The following is an 18,468-nucleotide window of genomic DNA, read 5'->3' as shown; positions in this document are numbered from 1 at the left end:
ATAGAGAGCTTTATTAGATACAGCTTAAACAGTTCAAAACACGGTCCAGGAAAACATCTGGTATGTCAAAACGGTACAGCAGCCTTGGCTTCCAAATTCTAATTTGAGAATACTTTTACACAAATTTCAATTTTTCTCAGTTTTTCTTATTGTGAAACATGCCCAAACATGACTGCAAAGCTGTTTGGTAAAACCAGTTTGGTAAAAAGCAGTTTGTGTGGTGCCAAACTGATTAGTGTGACATAAAACATTACCTGTTTTTTCTTTATCGAGCATGCCATTTAAAAAGGAGCTCAGTATCTTCTGTAATGCAGTACACAATGTTGAGGTAGTCAACAATGGATGGCATTTTTTAATGACATACAATACCTTAACATAATCAATGTTGGGGAGCTCTTCAAGTTTAAAACAAACATATCCCATTCTTCATCAATATTCCACTGGACGTTCACACCCAATTTGTCCGAAACACCCAGAAAAAGAATCAATACAACTTCAAATGGTAAAATGGTATTAATAACGTCGAGGTCATTCATAACTACTACCATAAATCATACAACCCGAAGATAACTAAAATCTCAGTAGTGTTAACATGTGTCTGAGGTTTAATCTCCAATCTTATTGAACTGCTTTTATTTTGACTATTACATGCTTGCATTAGGCCTAGATACCATATTGCAGGGGTTCAAAAAGTAGAGTTCTGCTGGAACAACCAGCAGGGTATACTGTATGTAGTCCTCTGGGACTAGGAAGCCATGTCATACACTAAACGTAACTAGTTGTGTAGATAGACCTTTTTTAAAAACAATGCCCCAAACATTAAAAAAAGATATTAATTTCTTGACATTTTTGTCATTATTTATATGCACCATTTTCCTAATTAGTTAGTAATATGTTGTAATCAAGATAACAAAATCACAGATTTAGCTGGGCCTACATTCACCAGATGAACAAAAAAATAGTTTTCCACTGTCAACCTCTTCTTGACCTCAACGGACATCTACTAGCTAGAATTTGTCCTTTCACATTGTCCTTCCCCCACAAGTCAGTGGTGCTTCTGATATGCGAGAACATCTGACTTCATCAGTTCATGAATTTCCCTGGAGAACTCTAAGACACAAGACTCACAATGAACATCTGTCCGCGTGACAGATTAGAAAGGATCACTGTTTCAGTTCCACTTTTTCAACTGAACTCTTGCTTGCATTAGTTCCTACAATAATGCTTTCCTTAACTTGAGTCCCAAAATTGCTCAAGTAAAAAAACGAAGCACATTTCTTTAACGTGATCACAGTACTCTTCAATTAGACAGGTTATGAATAAAATCCCAAACCCTCCTAAGTTTCTTCCCAAGAGCTAGACCCTGAGCTCAGAATACACAAAAGTCTTTTGTCAACCTACAGTATCTTACGTGATCATAAGAAGGAAGAAAAAGAACAGAGTTGCAGCATAAACAACTGTTTTCCACCTGATTGTAAGGATGTATTTTCACTGTGGTAATATCTTAGAAAACCTAAATACCGTCAACTGTGCAATAGAAATGTTTTGTTCTGAAGAAAAACGCAAAAGCACACACGAGTTATTGCTCTTTTACAGTGGTGGTGAGATCCCTTATCCTATACAATATTTCATGCTAATCTATACAATATTTCTTGTTGGTGTGAGTTAATGTTTTTAAATTTAAGATCCAAGCTTTGCAGAAATTGTATACATTTACGACTGCCTCCCATAACCAATTACTGAGGGTCTAGAGATAAAACTAAAAACAATCTACATGTTGTTTCACGATAACTTGCAAAGGTTGTTTAGGGGCATAAGGTAGAGCAATAAACATTTAAAAACTGGGGAATGTACCATATTTTCAGCTGAATTCTGACGTAAAATGTCAGAATAGGTATCCTGAAACTTTCATGAAAATTTCTTTTCACATTATAAATGATTGTACTAACACCCTATTATTTGAGCTGTAATTACATATCCTTAATTGGTCGATATGTTTAAAGCAATGAATGCCCAACATGCTATGCACAATAAACATTTTACAGATGCTAAAACACTTCCAAGGGCAAACAAACAATTTGAGAATTTTTTCAAACAGTAAAGTACACCCATATGTCAAAATAACTATGGTAACTATTGACAACTCAGCTACCCGTTTTTGTAACAGATTAGTAGCAGGACTAATGCCAAAAAGATGAGAAACCAAGAAATGCTGTTGCTGTATTAGAATGCTGGCTTCTAAAATATACCGGATAGTCTTTGGTTGGCAATGACTATCCAGTGTATATATTGCTAATGCTTGGTGTGTGTTTTGATAGATTGTTCCCCTGGCGGATTCGGTTTGTCTCAATAAACCCTAGAAGGGCACTTTCACAGTGAACAAGCCATTCAAAAAAGCCCTTGAAACTTAATGACAATGAGCCATTCTTTAAATTCAATGATAAAGTCATAATGTAAATATTTAGTTCATGGCTGTGTTGAAATTAAACTTCAGTACCACATACCATACATGGGCTACTATATATTAGATTACAATATATGATTGACTGGGTTATTTATTTGTTAGTTCTTGCGAAGCTATGTGAGATGACAACACCATACTTCTTCAAAATCTTTTTATTTTGTTACTGCAACTTTACTGTCCAATGCTGCAGCTAAGAGACTCCTACCACTTAACTTACAGGAATCTACTCCTAACAAACCACAGAAACCTACCACTTATATTTGAAGCCTTGGTACAGGAGGATAGACTAAAAATTATTTTATTTGTTTTGATCTCTTTAATCATCACAGGTTTACTGTATCAAAAAGCAATTCCATTCCTTGTGTCATACCAGTGATAAAGTGAATAAAGTAATGGAATTTCTTTTTATAAGAAAAAACTGTAATTATGATAAAGGGCTTCCAGTTGTTTCTTTATCACAAAGCAAAGCCTTTTTGCATTTGAAATTCAGCCTGACATTGATAAACCCATATGGTTAACAGTACAGTGCTTTATCACTGTCAAGGAGCTCCATTTCCTTAACTGAATAGTCTCTTTTGCACAGTTAAAAAATGATTTTAGGTGTCATATTAATGTGTTTCATAACTGCCTTATACATTATTTTTCTGTGAAAGTCAGAATCCCACTATATGACGTCTGAAGCCATGTTCAAAAGTGGAAAACCTTCATTTGTAATAATACATTGTCTGCATTAATAATATAATAATAATCACTACCATCATCATAATTAAAGAAATATAATCCACAAACCAAAAAGTAACAGTAGCTAGGTCACAAAGCAGAGCAGTGAATTAGTCAATAAAAGTCCATACAAGTGCCTGCACAGTGAAACTAAGACAACTTCCTGTACCCCAGGGACCAACAGTCCCGGTGCCCACAGCATTGTCTGGGTTTCATTCCAGCTGAGATATCAAAGACTTCTCTGAGCCAATTACTATCTTAATTAGTACAAGTGAACATGCCTACAGGTCTTTAATCACTGACAATTAAAAGCTACGGTACCGTGGCGTCCAGGACTGAAATCTGTCTTTATTGTCTTACTCAGTGTATTTTAACACTCATGTTTCTTTACTGATCGGTTATTTTTATTATTACTAGTTAAAGCAGAAGTACTAATATTACAGTTTGTACTGATGCCTTTTGATTTTGGGGCATAGTTCGGAAAATTGGATTATCTTTGTGATTGAAGATAAGTACACATTTTCTAAGACGTTTTAATGTTTAGACATCCAGATAATAAAGTTACACTGTACTGGAGCCAGTTATTGAACATTTAAGTTTCTTAGGCATGCACACACATATGTACTAATACAGAGTACAGAGCAGAGCATAATACACTAATACAGAGCATGTACAGAGGAGTTAAATGATGGGAAACAATCAGTAAGAAGTTGCAATCTTCCTTACAACAATATGTCAGTCACATAACGTTCCTAGGAAGTCGACTAAACACTCAGCCAGATCAAACCCAAATTAAATTAGGAAAGCAACAATTTCTGAAGCTGATATTCAGAATCTTCACCTCTAACCCCTTAACACTATGGAATGAGTTTGACAGGAGATTTGAACAGAAAAGTCCAACCAGCACAAATACACTCTGGAGGATTATTAAGAAAGAGCTGTCAACAGGTGGTAATTCACAATGAAGACTGTGTGACAGAATGTCAAGAAATGTTATGTAGGAATTGTGCACATCAAAAGGGGAGTGAAACATTCTATATTATGCTCTCTGATTAAAAGATTTATTGATGTATTCTTGTATAATCCTTTCTTAGTTGATCATGCAGATAACTAATTGATATGAGGACTGACAGGCCAAAAAAACCCATTCGAAAGAAAAGGGAAAAAAAACATTTTCAAGGCTTAAATCAGTTAATGCACTCTTTTGACCACTCCGGACTAGAAACATGAAATTATTTCCAGATAATCTTTCAAGCCTGTAACATATTGGATCTGTTTATTTTAATTAGAGATAATTATTCAACATTTTTTTTATGGCATGGTACATTTGGAATGATGATGGTTACAAATGCTACAGAAGAATCCTGTTTTTTTATTTTAACCTCATTTCGCTTGAATCGAAAAACTATAAACAAAGATTATATATAAATTATGCGTATTCCTAAACAGCAGTAAACATTTGTAATTACTGAAATTTCTTACTGGTATATAAATAGTACAAATTATCAAGGCATAGACTGAAAAAGTCAGCCTGCAAGAAAATAAGATGGATGTTCAACATAGAAATTTCTGGCCAACGCTTACATCCCACCAAAAAACTGAAAATGTCTCCCCCTGCTGGTCTGTTATTGCCATTGACATACCCGATAAAATAATTCCTCTCTGTCCATTCACTATTTTTTTTGTTATTTTGACTGCAGAGCCAGGGAAATAGGGCTTTAAGATAGAATACTTTTTTTAATATTTCAGATTTAATTAACTGACAAGGCATATAAGGATCAAATGCCTTGCAGAACATGTCAGTAGCTGGTTTTCCTGTTACTCAACAGGTAAATGAGTAGGATACTTACTACTTTCCTATCTCTCCTCTTATAGTCTATGTGCATGTCTTGGTGTTTCTTCAGAGTCACCTCCAAGGCTTTCTTCCAATCTATCGCTTGTTTGAGTCGGTCATCATTCACCCCCGCTTTAGTAAAGACCTAAAGTGGAAAGTGTTATACTTGAGGCAATTTTAGAAATAAGGCACTTCAACAAGATAAGGAGTAATCATAGGGCCAGAGGACCTTAAGAATTTCTACTGATGAAAAGTCATCACAATCCTCATTAATATAAGGCCTCATCTCTCACGTACAGAAGGTAACTATCATATACAGAAACTATTTCAGTTAGAACAGGTAATATGTTTATTCCATGCTGAAAAGAGAAGAAAGGCAATGCGATGTTTCGGCTGTGGAGCCTTTTTCAGGTGGCTCCACAGCCGAAACATCGTTTCCTTTCTTTACTTTCTTAGGTTTTCTTAGGTTCCCTTTCAGCCTCAGCATGCTGACGCAGCTCCCTACTTAAACTACTTCAACTTTGTTTCAGTTGGCATTTCCAAAGGGCATCTAACAGAGTTGGGCCAGGAGGGCCAGTGTATCTGTAGGTTTATTCAGTCTCTTCAAAGCACCAGCACAAAAAAAAAACTGGGAGAAACTGTTATACATGTCCTAGTTGAATCAGTAATGAGTTGATTTACGTTGTTCAGAGCAGAAGAAAAACAACTAAAACACCTCCTTCTCAGGACCAGGATTGCACATCCCTGGTCTTACAGAAGTATAAGTATACTTTATGAAAACTCTTTAACTATATAAAGTAGGGGTACTCCAGGAATCATCCATATTCATTCTAATGTGATATTCATTCTTCTTATTCCTATTATGTTCTAAGAATCATCTACTCTGGTAGTTAGGAAGGGGGGCATGAACAAGTTAAATGAATCCAGTATAAGAGAAAATAAATAATTAGAAAGAAAGCTTTCTAGCAAACCCATGTTTTTCTTTTCTTAAATTGTATGGATTTTCTGTTTATGCTACACACAGCACTGTGTAGTGACGCAGGGTTCAATAGACAGTTTTAACAGTACCTGGACCCAGGACAAGACTGCAGGCAGGTGTTTTGTAGTGATGAGTCGGTGTAAATCCCTTATGGTGTTGATTACAGCGTCATTGTCCTCAGTCTCCCGCACTTTCAGATCTGGAAATGTTTAATGAAAATGACAAAACTATAAAAAAAACACCACTCTGCACACAAGCTTCCCCAGTCAGCAGAATATTCTCAACGAAGTTAGTATTTTCTCAATAAAGATCATTTATTAGGATTAGGCCTATACTAATAAAATGATGTTGTGCTCAAAACAACACTGGTCTAATAATAGAGCTTTATACAGTTACAGTACATTCAAGTTTTAAACAAGCTTATAAGAATCTTAGAGATTTAAGATGGACAATGTCATGTAAAAACCGTAATCTCTGAAAACATGAAAGACCTAAAATCTCTTCAATGAAATACTTATCCTGTAATTCCAGAATTTCTGAGATGCCACAGTAATAGAAAAGTTTAATGGCTTACTGCCACCAAGTTTCAGGATACTGTAATCTGATGCCCCCTGGTGTTCAATTTCTAAATAACCACGTCGAGGCTGACATTTTAGAGAAGGGAAAACCAAATCTGTAGTCACAGTCCAGAAGGATTTACAGCTCAGCCTTAATTCACTAATTGTAAAGACTTGGAAATTAGTTTCCTTTTTCCAGCAATGAGCATACGTAATTCTTGAGAACTATAAGGCAGTGGATCTTAATTTCACATGAGCACATCTAAGCTTAATTGTACAATTGTTCCAATTGTTAAGAAACCTCTGATTTAAGGGTGACCCATTAAACATAATGTATTATGACTCTCCAGAACTAGGCTCAAAAGAATTTTATCACAATATATAGACCAATGTGTACAATGATATTTATACATTTCATATCGTGTATTCTGCAATTTAGAAACTAAAATGGCTTAGAGACCAATTTCAGAGATTTGCCTCTTCATTCACCTTATTTCCTGTAATGTACACTGAACGTCAAAAGAAACTTGTAACAGAAGAAATTAACAAAGCAGTTATGAAAATGATAAAACAAACGTTTTGTAGCAGGTGGACTTATGGGTTGGTGAACAGCTATGATGCAGATAAATTAGTCATATTAATATACATTTGTAAATGTATGCATCGTGTGTGTGTGTGTGGCAGTGTTGCAGTTCTGGTCTTGTGGGATGCTCTCCTATTCTTGTAGAGAACAACCATGCGCCTAATCCCTGGTCTCTGAGCCACACTTCCTCTCTACTTACCACACAAATGCTCAACCTGATAAATAATGCCTCCACTTTATAACTGTCATGTCCCCGAAAAGGCTGTTGTTACACTAACAGCAACAGTAGGAGTGTGGTCTTGCTGGAATGAAGCATGACACATGACACAGCCTGTGGTTTGGTAACAATTGAGGAACCAGGTCTTACTAGAAGATGCCATACTGATGCCAGGCTGCCAGTAATCACTACAAGTGGACTTCTGTTGTGACTAGTGACTTCCACCAGATTGTTACCATTAAACCTCGTCATCAATTAGCCTGCCGTACAAAACTGTTTTGCATGTCTGCCCTGTACTCAGTAATGTCCATTAAGGTGTTCTTCACAAAACTTTGAACACTAAAGGGGACTAAAAGGGTTCTTTTCTGTATCCGTCTTTCCCGATTAAATCAGGTTAAATCGGCTCATCACCTGTGCCCAATCATCTCTCTCACTAATGAGGCAATCAAAATGACACTGAAAATAATTAATCAATATTCAAAATCTTTATACTTCATTGTTTTAAAAACATGCATGGATAGTAAGTTTCTTCTAACAAAAGTATTTCCATTTATTATGGATAGAATTTATTTATGCTTTATTATGCTGTACCAAAAGCGGTAAAAAACAGCACTGACAAAGGAGAAGTATTATTATAAATAAGATGAGAAAGATGCAATTATGTCCAGACAACTAAAAAAACGTATTGAAAAAGTTAAAAAAGAAGCAGACCCAACACACCTGTGGAAATATCAAGGGATAAGCTGTACTTATGTGAAATGATGCCCGTGTTTCGAATGAACATTTCTTGGTCTGAGACAGACTCCATATCTGAGTCTTCTTCGCTGTCATCTTCCTTCTCCTGCATACTTGCTCTTGTCCCATTCTCCTGGCCCACACTCCCTTCAGACAAAGACTGCAGGCCTTTGCTGCAGCATGGCTGCTCGTCATCAATGGTAGGGGATTCCTTCCCAGAGTGCACTGCTTGACAAAAGACCAAAGACGGTCCTGCTGTGTCACTGGCTCCTGGTTCTGGGTTGGGACCTTGTGGGTCACCAATGCTGAAGTCAAAAGGCTCTGGTATCAGGAGCTTAAGACAATTCTCCATCTCGGTCAAACAGTCCTGGATTTCTGAGAAGGCCTCTGTTTAAAAAATAAACCTAGTGTCAACACAAGAACCTTTTATAGTAGAAAGAAATTTTTGGACATCTACCTACAGGGCTACTGAGCCTTCGCCGTGAAAAATGCTTATTGCCCAAATCCATCTGTTTATGGATTTTTCTTAATAATGAAATTACAAGTGAGTTTTACCATAGAAATGATAATTAGGATGTGGCTCACAGCTACAGCTCCTCCTGCATGGAGACACAAAAGAACCTGCTGGCACGCTTTACTTACACACCCACCTGTGTTCAGTCATTTGTCTATAGATGCATTGCAAGCTCCTAAATGCCTTACAGGAGAGATAGCACTGACTACAGGAGTCGCGCATCACCTGCTGACTTCAGTGGCATCATGCAGGTGCCCAGTGAGTCATCGAAGTCAATGTTTTGCCAAATACTGAGGACACTAATACCTAATGTACATCAGTAACAGGCTGACAATTGTGCTCCTCATTTAGAAAACACCGATGACAGCTAGGAAAAGTATTAGTCTTTAAAAAAACAGGAAAAAAACAGCTGTTATGAATTGCTGCCAGTAACCACAGACAAATACACTAGAGTAACAACAAAGTCAAGAAGTACTTGCAATGCTTCAGAGAAGTCAGGATAAAGGACTAAAACAACTTAAAATGTCTTGCCTTGCATTTCCTTTTCAGCCCTTTTGACTTTTTCATTATAAATCCGTTCTAGTCTCCTCTGTCTTTCTTCTTCCCTTTTCCTCTCTGCAAGTGTTCTGGCTTGCACATCCTGAAAATCCACCTTGGAGAAAAAACGAAGTTTCACAATTCTTCACAGAAAGTGGAGTTTCACATGCTTGCACTGCTACCTTGGCTGAAACTTTTAATATTTTTAGTAGTACTTTGGAGTTAGGTTCTATAGTCATTAAATACAGAAAAAATCCCTCCCCGGAAAAAGAAAGACAAAATATAATTATTTTCATGACGGAGAATGTTGTTGTGGACAGTTTCAAATTATTAATAAACATATTTGTTGAGGAAAGTGTAGTTTGGACAGTTCCAGAAGATAAAATTCCCCATACAAAATTCACTAAATATTTTAGACCAAATTATATACAGTAAAACTTTACCTAATGACAATAATCACATTTTAATACATTTGAAGCTTAGGGAATCTCTAATGTTCTTATTACCATCTTTGTGGTATTTCTCTCTCTACTGGTAAAAATGGTAACAGCATTACAACTTTCTAAATTGATAGGAAACTAAGGAACAGCTGATAGAGGTATGTATTTCCACTGCACAGATGAGATTCGAAAATGAGCTATCATTTATTAAGGTGCAAATTCTTACCTTTTTGACCTGCTTAAGGAAGTGGTATCCCAGAGCAAGTTTTTTGTAGGCTTCTCCATAACTGCTCTGCCATTCCTGCACTGACTTGATGGCCATAGTCTTGAGCTTCTGGGCTACTTCCTTAGGAGGAGGCAGGGGCTGGTCTGAGGGGTCTGTTTCTACAGTCAGCTCCAGAAACTGCTGGAAGTTGTTAACCAGTAGTGTCCTGAAGTGGTGTGAACGGGTGAAGAGCTCACTGGCAATCTGGAAAGCCGAGAGACGGATCTCCGCGTGTTGCTGGCTGAGCTGTGTCATGATCAGGTGGTAAACATGATCGATGTATTCATCGGAAGACCTACAAATAAAAACAAAAAGGTAACAATTTTCCTGAATGGCCTCTCACTTTGTTTCCAGTTACAATCCAAAGTTTTTGAAAGTGTTTTAAAGACACCCTTGATTATCTCAGCAGTTAGACGAGTCATTCCTTCTTATTTATTGTATATGTGCTCTCCTGATACTTCCCCAGCTTTTACTCAAAGGCCTTGAACATAATTATGTTTTTATATATACCACTGTATTAAGTTTCCTTATATATTCTATTTCTTTTACAAATGTTACCACTTTAATTTACATGACTTCCACTTAATGTTGCTTCTTTTTTGCCGTCTAATTCTTGCTTTCATCTCAAACTTGCATTGAGGTGTGCTACCTTTCACAATCACAATGCCCCACTTACTAAAGTACATTACAGCATCTGTCCCTGTGCTACACACAGTATAAAGAAGCTCAATACTGGAGCAAGTCCAATACATCTTCAAAAGAAAGGCACTTAGATTAACAAACCACAAATTCTGCTGAAAACTCTCAACCAATCCAATGGAAAAAAAATAGATGAAAACAAGCATTTTTCATTGATGGTGCTCTTCCTTACACAAGTTTTTTCAGAGATCTCCTGTTCCTTGAGCTTTTTCCCCTTTTTAAGCCAATAATTAGAACCCCGTCTGAGCCACAAAAACAGGTCAATAATACCCACAACACAAAAAAGGAAAAAAGTTCATACTTGCATATTTTCTTCACCTCCTTCATCTTAGCTGGGTTCAGCTGAGGCTCCCCAGAGGTGGTCAGCTCTTCCACCAGGTCAGAGAGCTGCTCACGCTGCTCACGATCCATCTCTGCAGACTGCAGCTTCCAGGGAGAGAGAAAACACAACTTGTCTGACAATCTTGGAGCCTCGAAGAGAGGGCATAGACCAGGGGCGGCTATCCCTGGTCCTGGAGAGCCACAATACAAATCTCATTATCACCCTTAAATCAATTTGTAAACACGTGGAATTTCATCAGTTTACTAAGTTAATGGGTTACATTAAGTGAAGAATGGACATCTGTGATTCTAGAGAGCTACAGAGTGGGGGGCTTTTAATTTCATGTGATTGCTATACAGCATATTAAAAAAATTGGCCTGTTTTAGTGATCAAAACACATAAATGTAAACTTGTTCCACGTGTTTAGAAATTGTTAACTTAAAGATATTCCATTACACCTGCTGGACTGTGGCTCTTTAGGGGCTCTGTAGGACCAGTAATGGTCACCCTTTAAACTACATTTTCCCCCATTCTAGAAAAGCCTTGACAGGGTAGATCAAGTTACTTTTTCATACCTTTCCTTGAACAACCTCTGGTAACACCATATCTGTCAGTTAAATCAACTTATTCCCCAAAGCAGGCTTTTGGACTGCTGTTAGAAAGATACCTTAAGTAAAATCCAGCACAATGCATACAGCTGATATGTACAAACTTACTGAGACAGAGTGAGACTACAGAAGATGATGAAAACGTGTCAGTTATGCCAAATTTATGCCTATTGTATAAAGAAAGTGTTGTTGTAATATGATTGTAAGTTTTTAATAGTTGTAAGTTACTGTAGTGTTTTACTGCATTTTAGACAACCAAAGTAAAATTAGAACCCTTATTGTTTTACTGTAATTGTACAACTTCAATTAACTGCAAAAAAACAAACAGCCTGGGTTGATCAGGCCTTACTTTTTAGATCTTTAAGTCATATAAGGCTTATGACACTAAGTACTTTCTGCCATATAGTTTTAAGATACTATTTTGTAAATCAAAAGCACACATTTCATCAGTAATGTTCGTTCTTATACTTGCTCTCAGGAGGCTTTTTAGCATACCTTAATGCTGTATCTTGTTACGACCAACAGTCGTTAACTGTGTAGTACTCCTGCCCTGTGTTAAGAGTTGAAAGCTCCTTGATACTCTAAAGCGCACCGCAAAATGCCTTACATTCTCTGTAAGGAATAATTTGTATCTAATTAAAAACTTAGAGCGATTTGTATTAGTTTTAGTTATTTGGTGAATTAATCGAGCATCCTTTAGGTGTTTCTAAATTTGTACTTGTCCCTGCCTACTGTACCCAAATATGACATCCGCGACATTATACAAGACCAGAATACATACACAAAAATTTTATTTACAAAATAAATATCTAAATGCCCGAATCATTGCTGAAAGCAACATTGCAATAATATACACAGAGCACTCCTGAACCTCGAACCGTCAGGTAACGCGTATTACAAACATGCTCCAACTTATCCAGCTGCGTCTCTGCAACCGAAAGTGATCGGTTTGATTGAAGGCCTAAGGAACCAATCACAAAAGCCAAAGAATGCTGACAGCCAATCAGAAACTAGAAAGAGGACTTCCGTGCAGATCAAGTTCACAGCGTTGTATAAGACAATACAGAAGTGGTATCAGGAAGCTATGACATTTTATCATATAAATTAATTAATTTAAAGATATACTGTTATGGAAATAATTTTTACTTTAATCCGTTTGTCGACTACTTTTTCTAAACCCCAAAAGTTAATGCAGAGCAAAATAAGAAAAGAGTAAAATTACCCAGCACAGTCAGTGGGTCCAATGAGTGTTCTTTGTTGCAGCTCACAATTAAAAAAAACGAGTTTAATGTCCGTTTCATTGAATTGTGGTGACGTGGCAGCCTTTATTGCCTGGTATTTCTAATCAGGGAAATAAATTACATTTTCCTTTTCAGCACCAGTATGAAAAAAACAACTATTTTGACGCCAGAAGCGGAGACTTTGAAAACCTGAGCCTTACGGTAGCTTAACTACCAGACTGTACCGTAGGTCGCCCTCTATAGACCATAGTGGGTATATGTATAGTATTCACAACAACAAACGGGAAACCTTACTATCGTATAAGTAAAGAGAATAATCTATTTAACACTAAAATAATTTATTTTAGTAATGGAGAAACCCCTAATGCCAATAACTTTATTATCTAATTATTTAAAATAATATTTTTAAATAGAGGCTAAAGACTTCCTTTCTCTTTTGGGATGCTTTGACCTTACTCAGTTTGTTTGTACCCCTACACATAACAAAGGACACACCTAAGATCTTATTATTGCAAATGACTCCTTTGTCTCCCACTGCTCTCCCCTTGATCTAGGCCTCTCTGACCACTTAGCCATTCTCTTCAATCTGGAATTACCTGTTTCTAACACCTCCCCACCACACTCTGTAAATTTCCGCAACTGGCGATCAATTGATCACCCAAGGTTTGCAAATTCTGTTCTGTCCTCCTTATCCTGTTTCTCTTCCTCTGACCCTCTAGAGGACAAAATACAGTTACTTGACAGTGCTCTTTTATCTACCCTTGACACCTTTGCACCTTTAAAAACTTGAACCATCTCTTTCTCTCGCCCTGCCCCCTGGTACAATGACCATCTGCGATCCATGAAGGCAGCCTCTCGCAAACTTTAGCATAGGTGGCGTCTTTCTGGCCTAAATGTACATTATCAGGCTTGGAGAGATTACTTATCTGATTATAAGGTTACTATAGAGTCTGCTAGATCCACCTACTTCTCTCACATCACTGAAAATCACCAAAACAACCCCAGACATCTTTTCTCCACCATCAACAGACTGCTCAAGCCAAACCGCCCTACCACATTACCTGCCTCATCACAACTTTGCAACACATTCTTAGATTTCTTTAGTTCTAAGATTGACAACATCCGACATCACATTCTCTCCACTACGCATATCATTTCCATACCTCCTCCCTCCTCATCCAACTTCTCTGGTTCCCTTCTCTCCAGCTTCTCTCTTCTTGACTCAGCATCCCTAAACAAACTAGTTACGCGCATGAAACCCACCACATCTATTTTAGATCCCATTCCCACCACTTTATTCCAGTCCTGTTTCTCTTCTCTCTGTCCCATTGTCCTCAATATTATAAATGAATCCATGAGCACTGGCGTTGTACCAACGGTCCTCAAAACTGCTGCCATTACCCCATGCCAAAAAAGCCTAACATGGCTCTTGACAATCTTAACAATTTTCGCCCCATCTCCAACTTACCCATTCTTTCTAAAATTCTAGAATGTGCTGTCACACTTCAGTTACATAACCACCTCATGACAAACAACCTTTTTGAACCCCTCCAATCTGGCTTCCGTCAACTTCACAGCACAGAAACTGCCCTGGTCAAAGTCACCAACGATCTTCTAATGGCTTCTGATTCTGGTTCTCTTTCTATACTCATCCTTCTTGATCTCAGTGCTGCTTTTGACGCTGTTGACCATAACATCTTACTTTCTCGTCTTGAGACTGTGTTTGGAATTTCTGACACTGCCCTCAAATGGTTCAAATCTTACCTCACTGATCACTGTCACTTTGTCTCTCTTAATGGGTACAGGTCTGAAATTGGTCTTGTTAAGTCTGGTGTCCCTCAGGGCTCAATACTGGGCCCCTTGCTCTTCAGCATTTACATGTTCCCTCTTGGTCAGCTTTTAAGATCACATGGCCTCAGCTTTCATTTTTACGCTGACGATACTCAAATATATATCCATACCAAACCTGACACTGATGTGGCTGTCTCTATTCTAATTACATCTCTGACATAAAAATTTGGATGACTCAAAACTTCCTTCATCTTAACTGCGACAAGACTGAAATCATGCTTATTGGTACCCCCCATCAACTTCGTAAAGCCAGTCCTGTAACCCTATCTGTAGTTGGCTCTGTACTTGAGCTTCAATCAAAATTGAAAAACCTTGGGGTTATATTCGATTCTGGCTTAACATTCGACCCACATGTGCAGCATACTGTCAAAACATCTTTTTTTCACCTTAAAAATATCGCAAGACTACGCCCTATGCTATCATTAACTGTGGCTGAAAAGCTGATCAACACATTTGTATTCTCTCGAATTGACTACTCTACTCGCTGGGGTATCTAAATCTACTCTGAACAAGCTGCAGTATGTCCAAAATTCAGCAGCCAGAATCCTGACCAGGTCTAGTGCAAGTGTTCACATTACTCCTGTCCTGGAGTCCTTGCACTGGCTTCCGGTCAAATTCAGTGTAGACTTTAAAATCCTCATGCTCACCTATAAGGCTCTGCATGGCTTGGCACCTCAATACCTGTCTGAACTATTATCACCCTACTCCCCACCTCACAACCTCCGCTCTTCAAATTCTGCCTCCTTACTGTCCCCCAAGCCCGTCTGCATTGTATGGGTGACAGGGCCTTCTCCTGTTATGCCCCCAAGCTCTGGAACTCTTTGCCCAAGGATATCAGAGAGTCACCTTCTCTAAACTCCTTCAAATCCAGGCTCAAAACCATCTTCTTCAGAAAAGCCTTTACTTAACTGGTTCCATTCTTCACCCCTCTGCTCTTCTTAGTACCACCATCCATGGTCTCCTCTATATATTGTAATTCTGTCTTATCTTGTGTATTCTTCTTATTTATTGTTATTGTCATCCTGTAAAGCGCTTTGAGAAGCCACCTTTAAAGGCGCTATATAAAATAAAGTTTATTATTATTAATATTAAAAGCCACAGATACATATCTTCCACCATTAATCGGTTACTAAAACCTACTGTAACTGCTTTGTCACAGGGATTTGTTACCTGGTTATTTGCATTTTATAAGCATGAAGACTCAAATTGGTAAATGTACAGAATTTTGAGTTTTAAAAATAATTGTAAGTTTCAGATGTGAGAGGGTGAAAGGTCGTGGTGACGACACAGGAAGGGGAAGAGTTAGGCGGGCGGAAGTGTGTTAAGCAAGGAGAAGAGTTAAGATCATCGATTTGTGGATAGCTGGTATTGTGCTGTGTAACGACAAAGCCGACAATGAACAACTCGCCGAGGGAAAAGAGTATACTGCCTCCATCTTTTATGTTTCTTCATTGTAACACCTGATCACCTGATCATGAGGAGGAACCGGCGGTGGACAGTTACCGAAACGTCCTGGTGAGTGGCTATAACGCACCTGCCTACCCGGAAGAAAAAACAACGTCCACACGGCTATACAATATATATACCTAGAAAATTAGCCGCTTACACTGGTGGCAGCGTGGTTGAAGGTATTTTTAAATATATATACAGGACAGTAGCTTAAGCTTTGTTGCAGCACATTTTTTTATTTTTCTTCTTGCTGAGCACGATAAACGTTTCAGTCCTTTCACAGCAAGTTAAGCTACACGGCGGTGGAGAATGGCGGATGACGAAGCACAGCGCGCAGTAGGGGATGATTCGGAACGACCCCATTTACGCTTTCATTTGGATCTGCCTCCCCCCTTCTCTGGTGACGGTACGGAGATGTTTCACACCTGCATATCGCGATTTGAAGTGCCCATGGACGTTTCAGCAGAAGGAATGGACAAGGCGAAGGTTTTACGGGCCGATTAAGCGGTCCTGCTTTTTCATACTGGCAGAGTTTGGTGCCAGATTTGATAGCTGACTGTGCCTTAGTTAAAAAGAGTTTGAGTGCAGTTTTTGGACAATTTCAATATTTAGCCACTTTTCAAACTTATTTGAATGTCTGTCCACATCAAGCTTATGAACGACTACAAGTATATGTAGCAACTTTAACCAACTTGGTGAATGAAGCTTTTACAACATATGGTTCCGAAGCAAAACAATGTGAAATTTTTTACAGATTTGTGGCTGGACTTGACTCCTCATTGCAACTCACAATACATGAAAACGGGGCAGTAAATCTGCAGAATGCACTGCAAATAGCCACACAGTGCGAACGAGCCCAGTTAGCTGTTCATATTTCTGCTCCAGATTCTGTTATGCCAGTTTCAATTGCTTCACCACCATAGCCTAAGCCAAACTCTTCCTTTGGTATTCGTGAATTAACTGCTGCCATTTCAGAACTAAGCTCAGACCTGAGTGAAATACGCCAACTTCATTAGCACAGGCTGGACCGGCTCACGGAACAGGTGGCACACCTCCTGAGCACTGTCTCAGGACTTGCATACCAGCCACACCATGCATGTGCTGTGATTGAGGGATCTCATCTCATGGACCATCTTCCACCTACCTGTCACCACTATCTTGATGAGAGGCTGACTGCTCGGGATGACTACTCTCGTTGGCCCTGCCGCCCTAACCCTACACCTGAACCACCCGACCACTACCCCAAACAGTGCCTGCCCTATGAGGTACACTCTTCACCACATTACTGCTCCAGTTCTCCTGCTTTTCACCATGAGAGAGACTACTCTCCACCTCCACACTATCTCTTTCATTCTGCTCATCGCTCTTCATCCCAGGACCGCCAGCCACGCCTAGACCATCACCACTGCAATCCTCCTGCACCCGAGAGCGTCCGTCATCACCACCCTGATTATGAGGTACGCTACTTGTCCCGCTCTCCACCACCGTCAACGTACTGGACGCTCTCCTAGCCCTTCTCCATCACGGTCCAGTGAACAGCACCCACGCAATCGCCAGTCCTCGCCAGCACGACGTGTACACTTTGCTTCGGCAGCTGGCGACAACACCTCGTCTCCCAGAGACCTTCAGGGAAACTACTAGCTGCTGGTATTGAGGACCAGATACCAGCGTGTACCAACAACTTGGTCCAAACTGACAGCATTATGGGTCCATCAGTAATTCCCACACCCTTTATTCAAATTGTTTTGTGGGGAATGGAAATGAAGGTTCTTGTTGATACTGGGTCTAGTGTTTCTATAATTGCAGATGAATGTCGTAGGTCAGTTCCTTTATTAAAGTCTCAGCCGCTTGTTAAATCTTTTACTCTTGCTTCATCTGTGATTGGGCATTTTCTATATATGTTAGGCACGGTCACGGCTCCCTTACACATTGCACATTACTCCCTGTCTCAAGTCTTCCACATCACACGCACTGCAAGCCACCCTGTTATTTTAGGATGGGACTACCTCACTAAGCACCATGTGACGATTGATTTATCTGACTGTCATATAGTGTTTTATGACAACATCCTACCCCTACTACCAGCACATGAGTTCACTCCGGTGCAGTGTGCGGCAGTGGTAGCCTCCGCTGTAACGGTCCCACCAATGTCTGAAATGACAATTGCTGTTGCCCTCTAAGGTAATGGAGTGAGTGCCTACCATTACAGCCCATACCTCGGTCTTCTAGAACCACGTCTGGCCTCTTCTAAGGGACTCGCAGTAGCTAGAACACTGACTTGCGTCTCCAACAGCAGAGCGGTGGCTCGTATCATTAACCCCTCAGAGCAGCTTGTGTCTCTTGAGGTAGGCTGCTATTTGGGCCTTTTGTTTTCTATCACGAGCCGCCCTCATGAGGAATATGCCCTTGTGTCAGCTGTCATCACCCCATCTGCTGCAGATGCAACACTCCCT

The 18,468-nt window shown here is 39.1% G+C and overlaps 1 protein-coding gene across 1 annotated transcript in view; it reads right to left on the bottom strand.

Annotated features, from left to right (window-relative positions):
- Positions 1-12,941, bottom strand: part of uvssa (UV-stimulated scaffold protein A) — a 43,077-nt gene extending 30,136 nt beyond the window's left edge. Inside the window, exons 1-7 of the mRNA XM_088932672.1 lie at positions 12,697-12,941; positions 10,846-10,970; positions 9,807-10,140; positions 9,135-9,255; positions 8,075-8,476; positions 6,087-6,196; positions 5,035-5,163 (exon numbers count right to left, since the gene is read on the bottom strand). Coding sequence (XP_088788798.1) covers positions 5,035-5,163; positions 6,087-6,196; positions 8,075-8,476; positions 9,135-9,255; positions 9,807-10,140; positions 10,846-10,955 — 1,206 coding nt within the window. The 5' untranslated portion in view covers positions 10,956-10,970; positions 12,697-12,941. The remainder of the gene's footprint in view (positions 1-5,034; positions 5,164-6,086; positions 6,197-8,074; positions 8,477-9,134; positions 9,256-9,806; positions 10,141-10,845; positions 10,971-12,696) is intronic.
- Between the last annotated feature and the right edge of the window lie 5,527 nt (positions 12,942-18,468).

Source organism: Atractosteus spatula, chromosome 1 (assembly GCF_055471065.1).
Source record: "Atractosteus spatula isolate fAtrSpa1 chromosome 1, fAtrSpa1.hap1, whole genome shotgun sequence".
NCBI lineage: Eukaryota > Metazoa > Chordata > Actinopteri > Semionotiformes > Lepisosteidae > Atractosteus > Atractosteus spatula.
The sequence above is the reverse complement of the archived record's forward strand: the minus strand, read 5'-3'. Positions and strand labels throughout refer to the sequence as shown.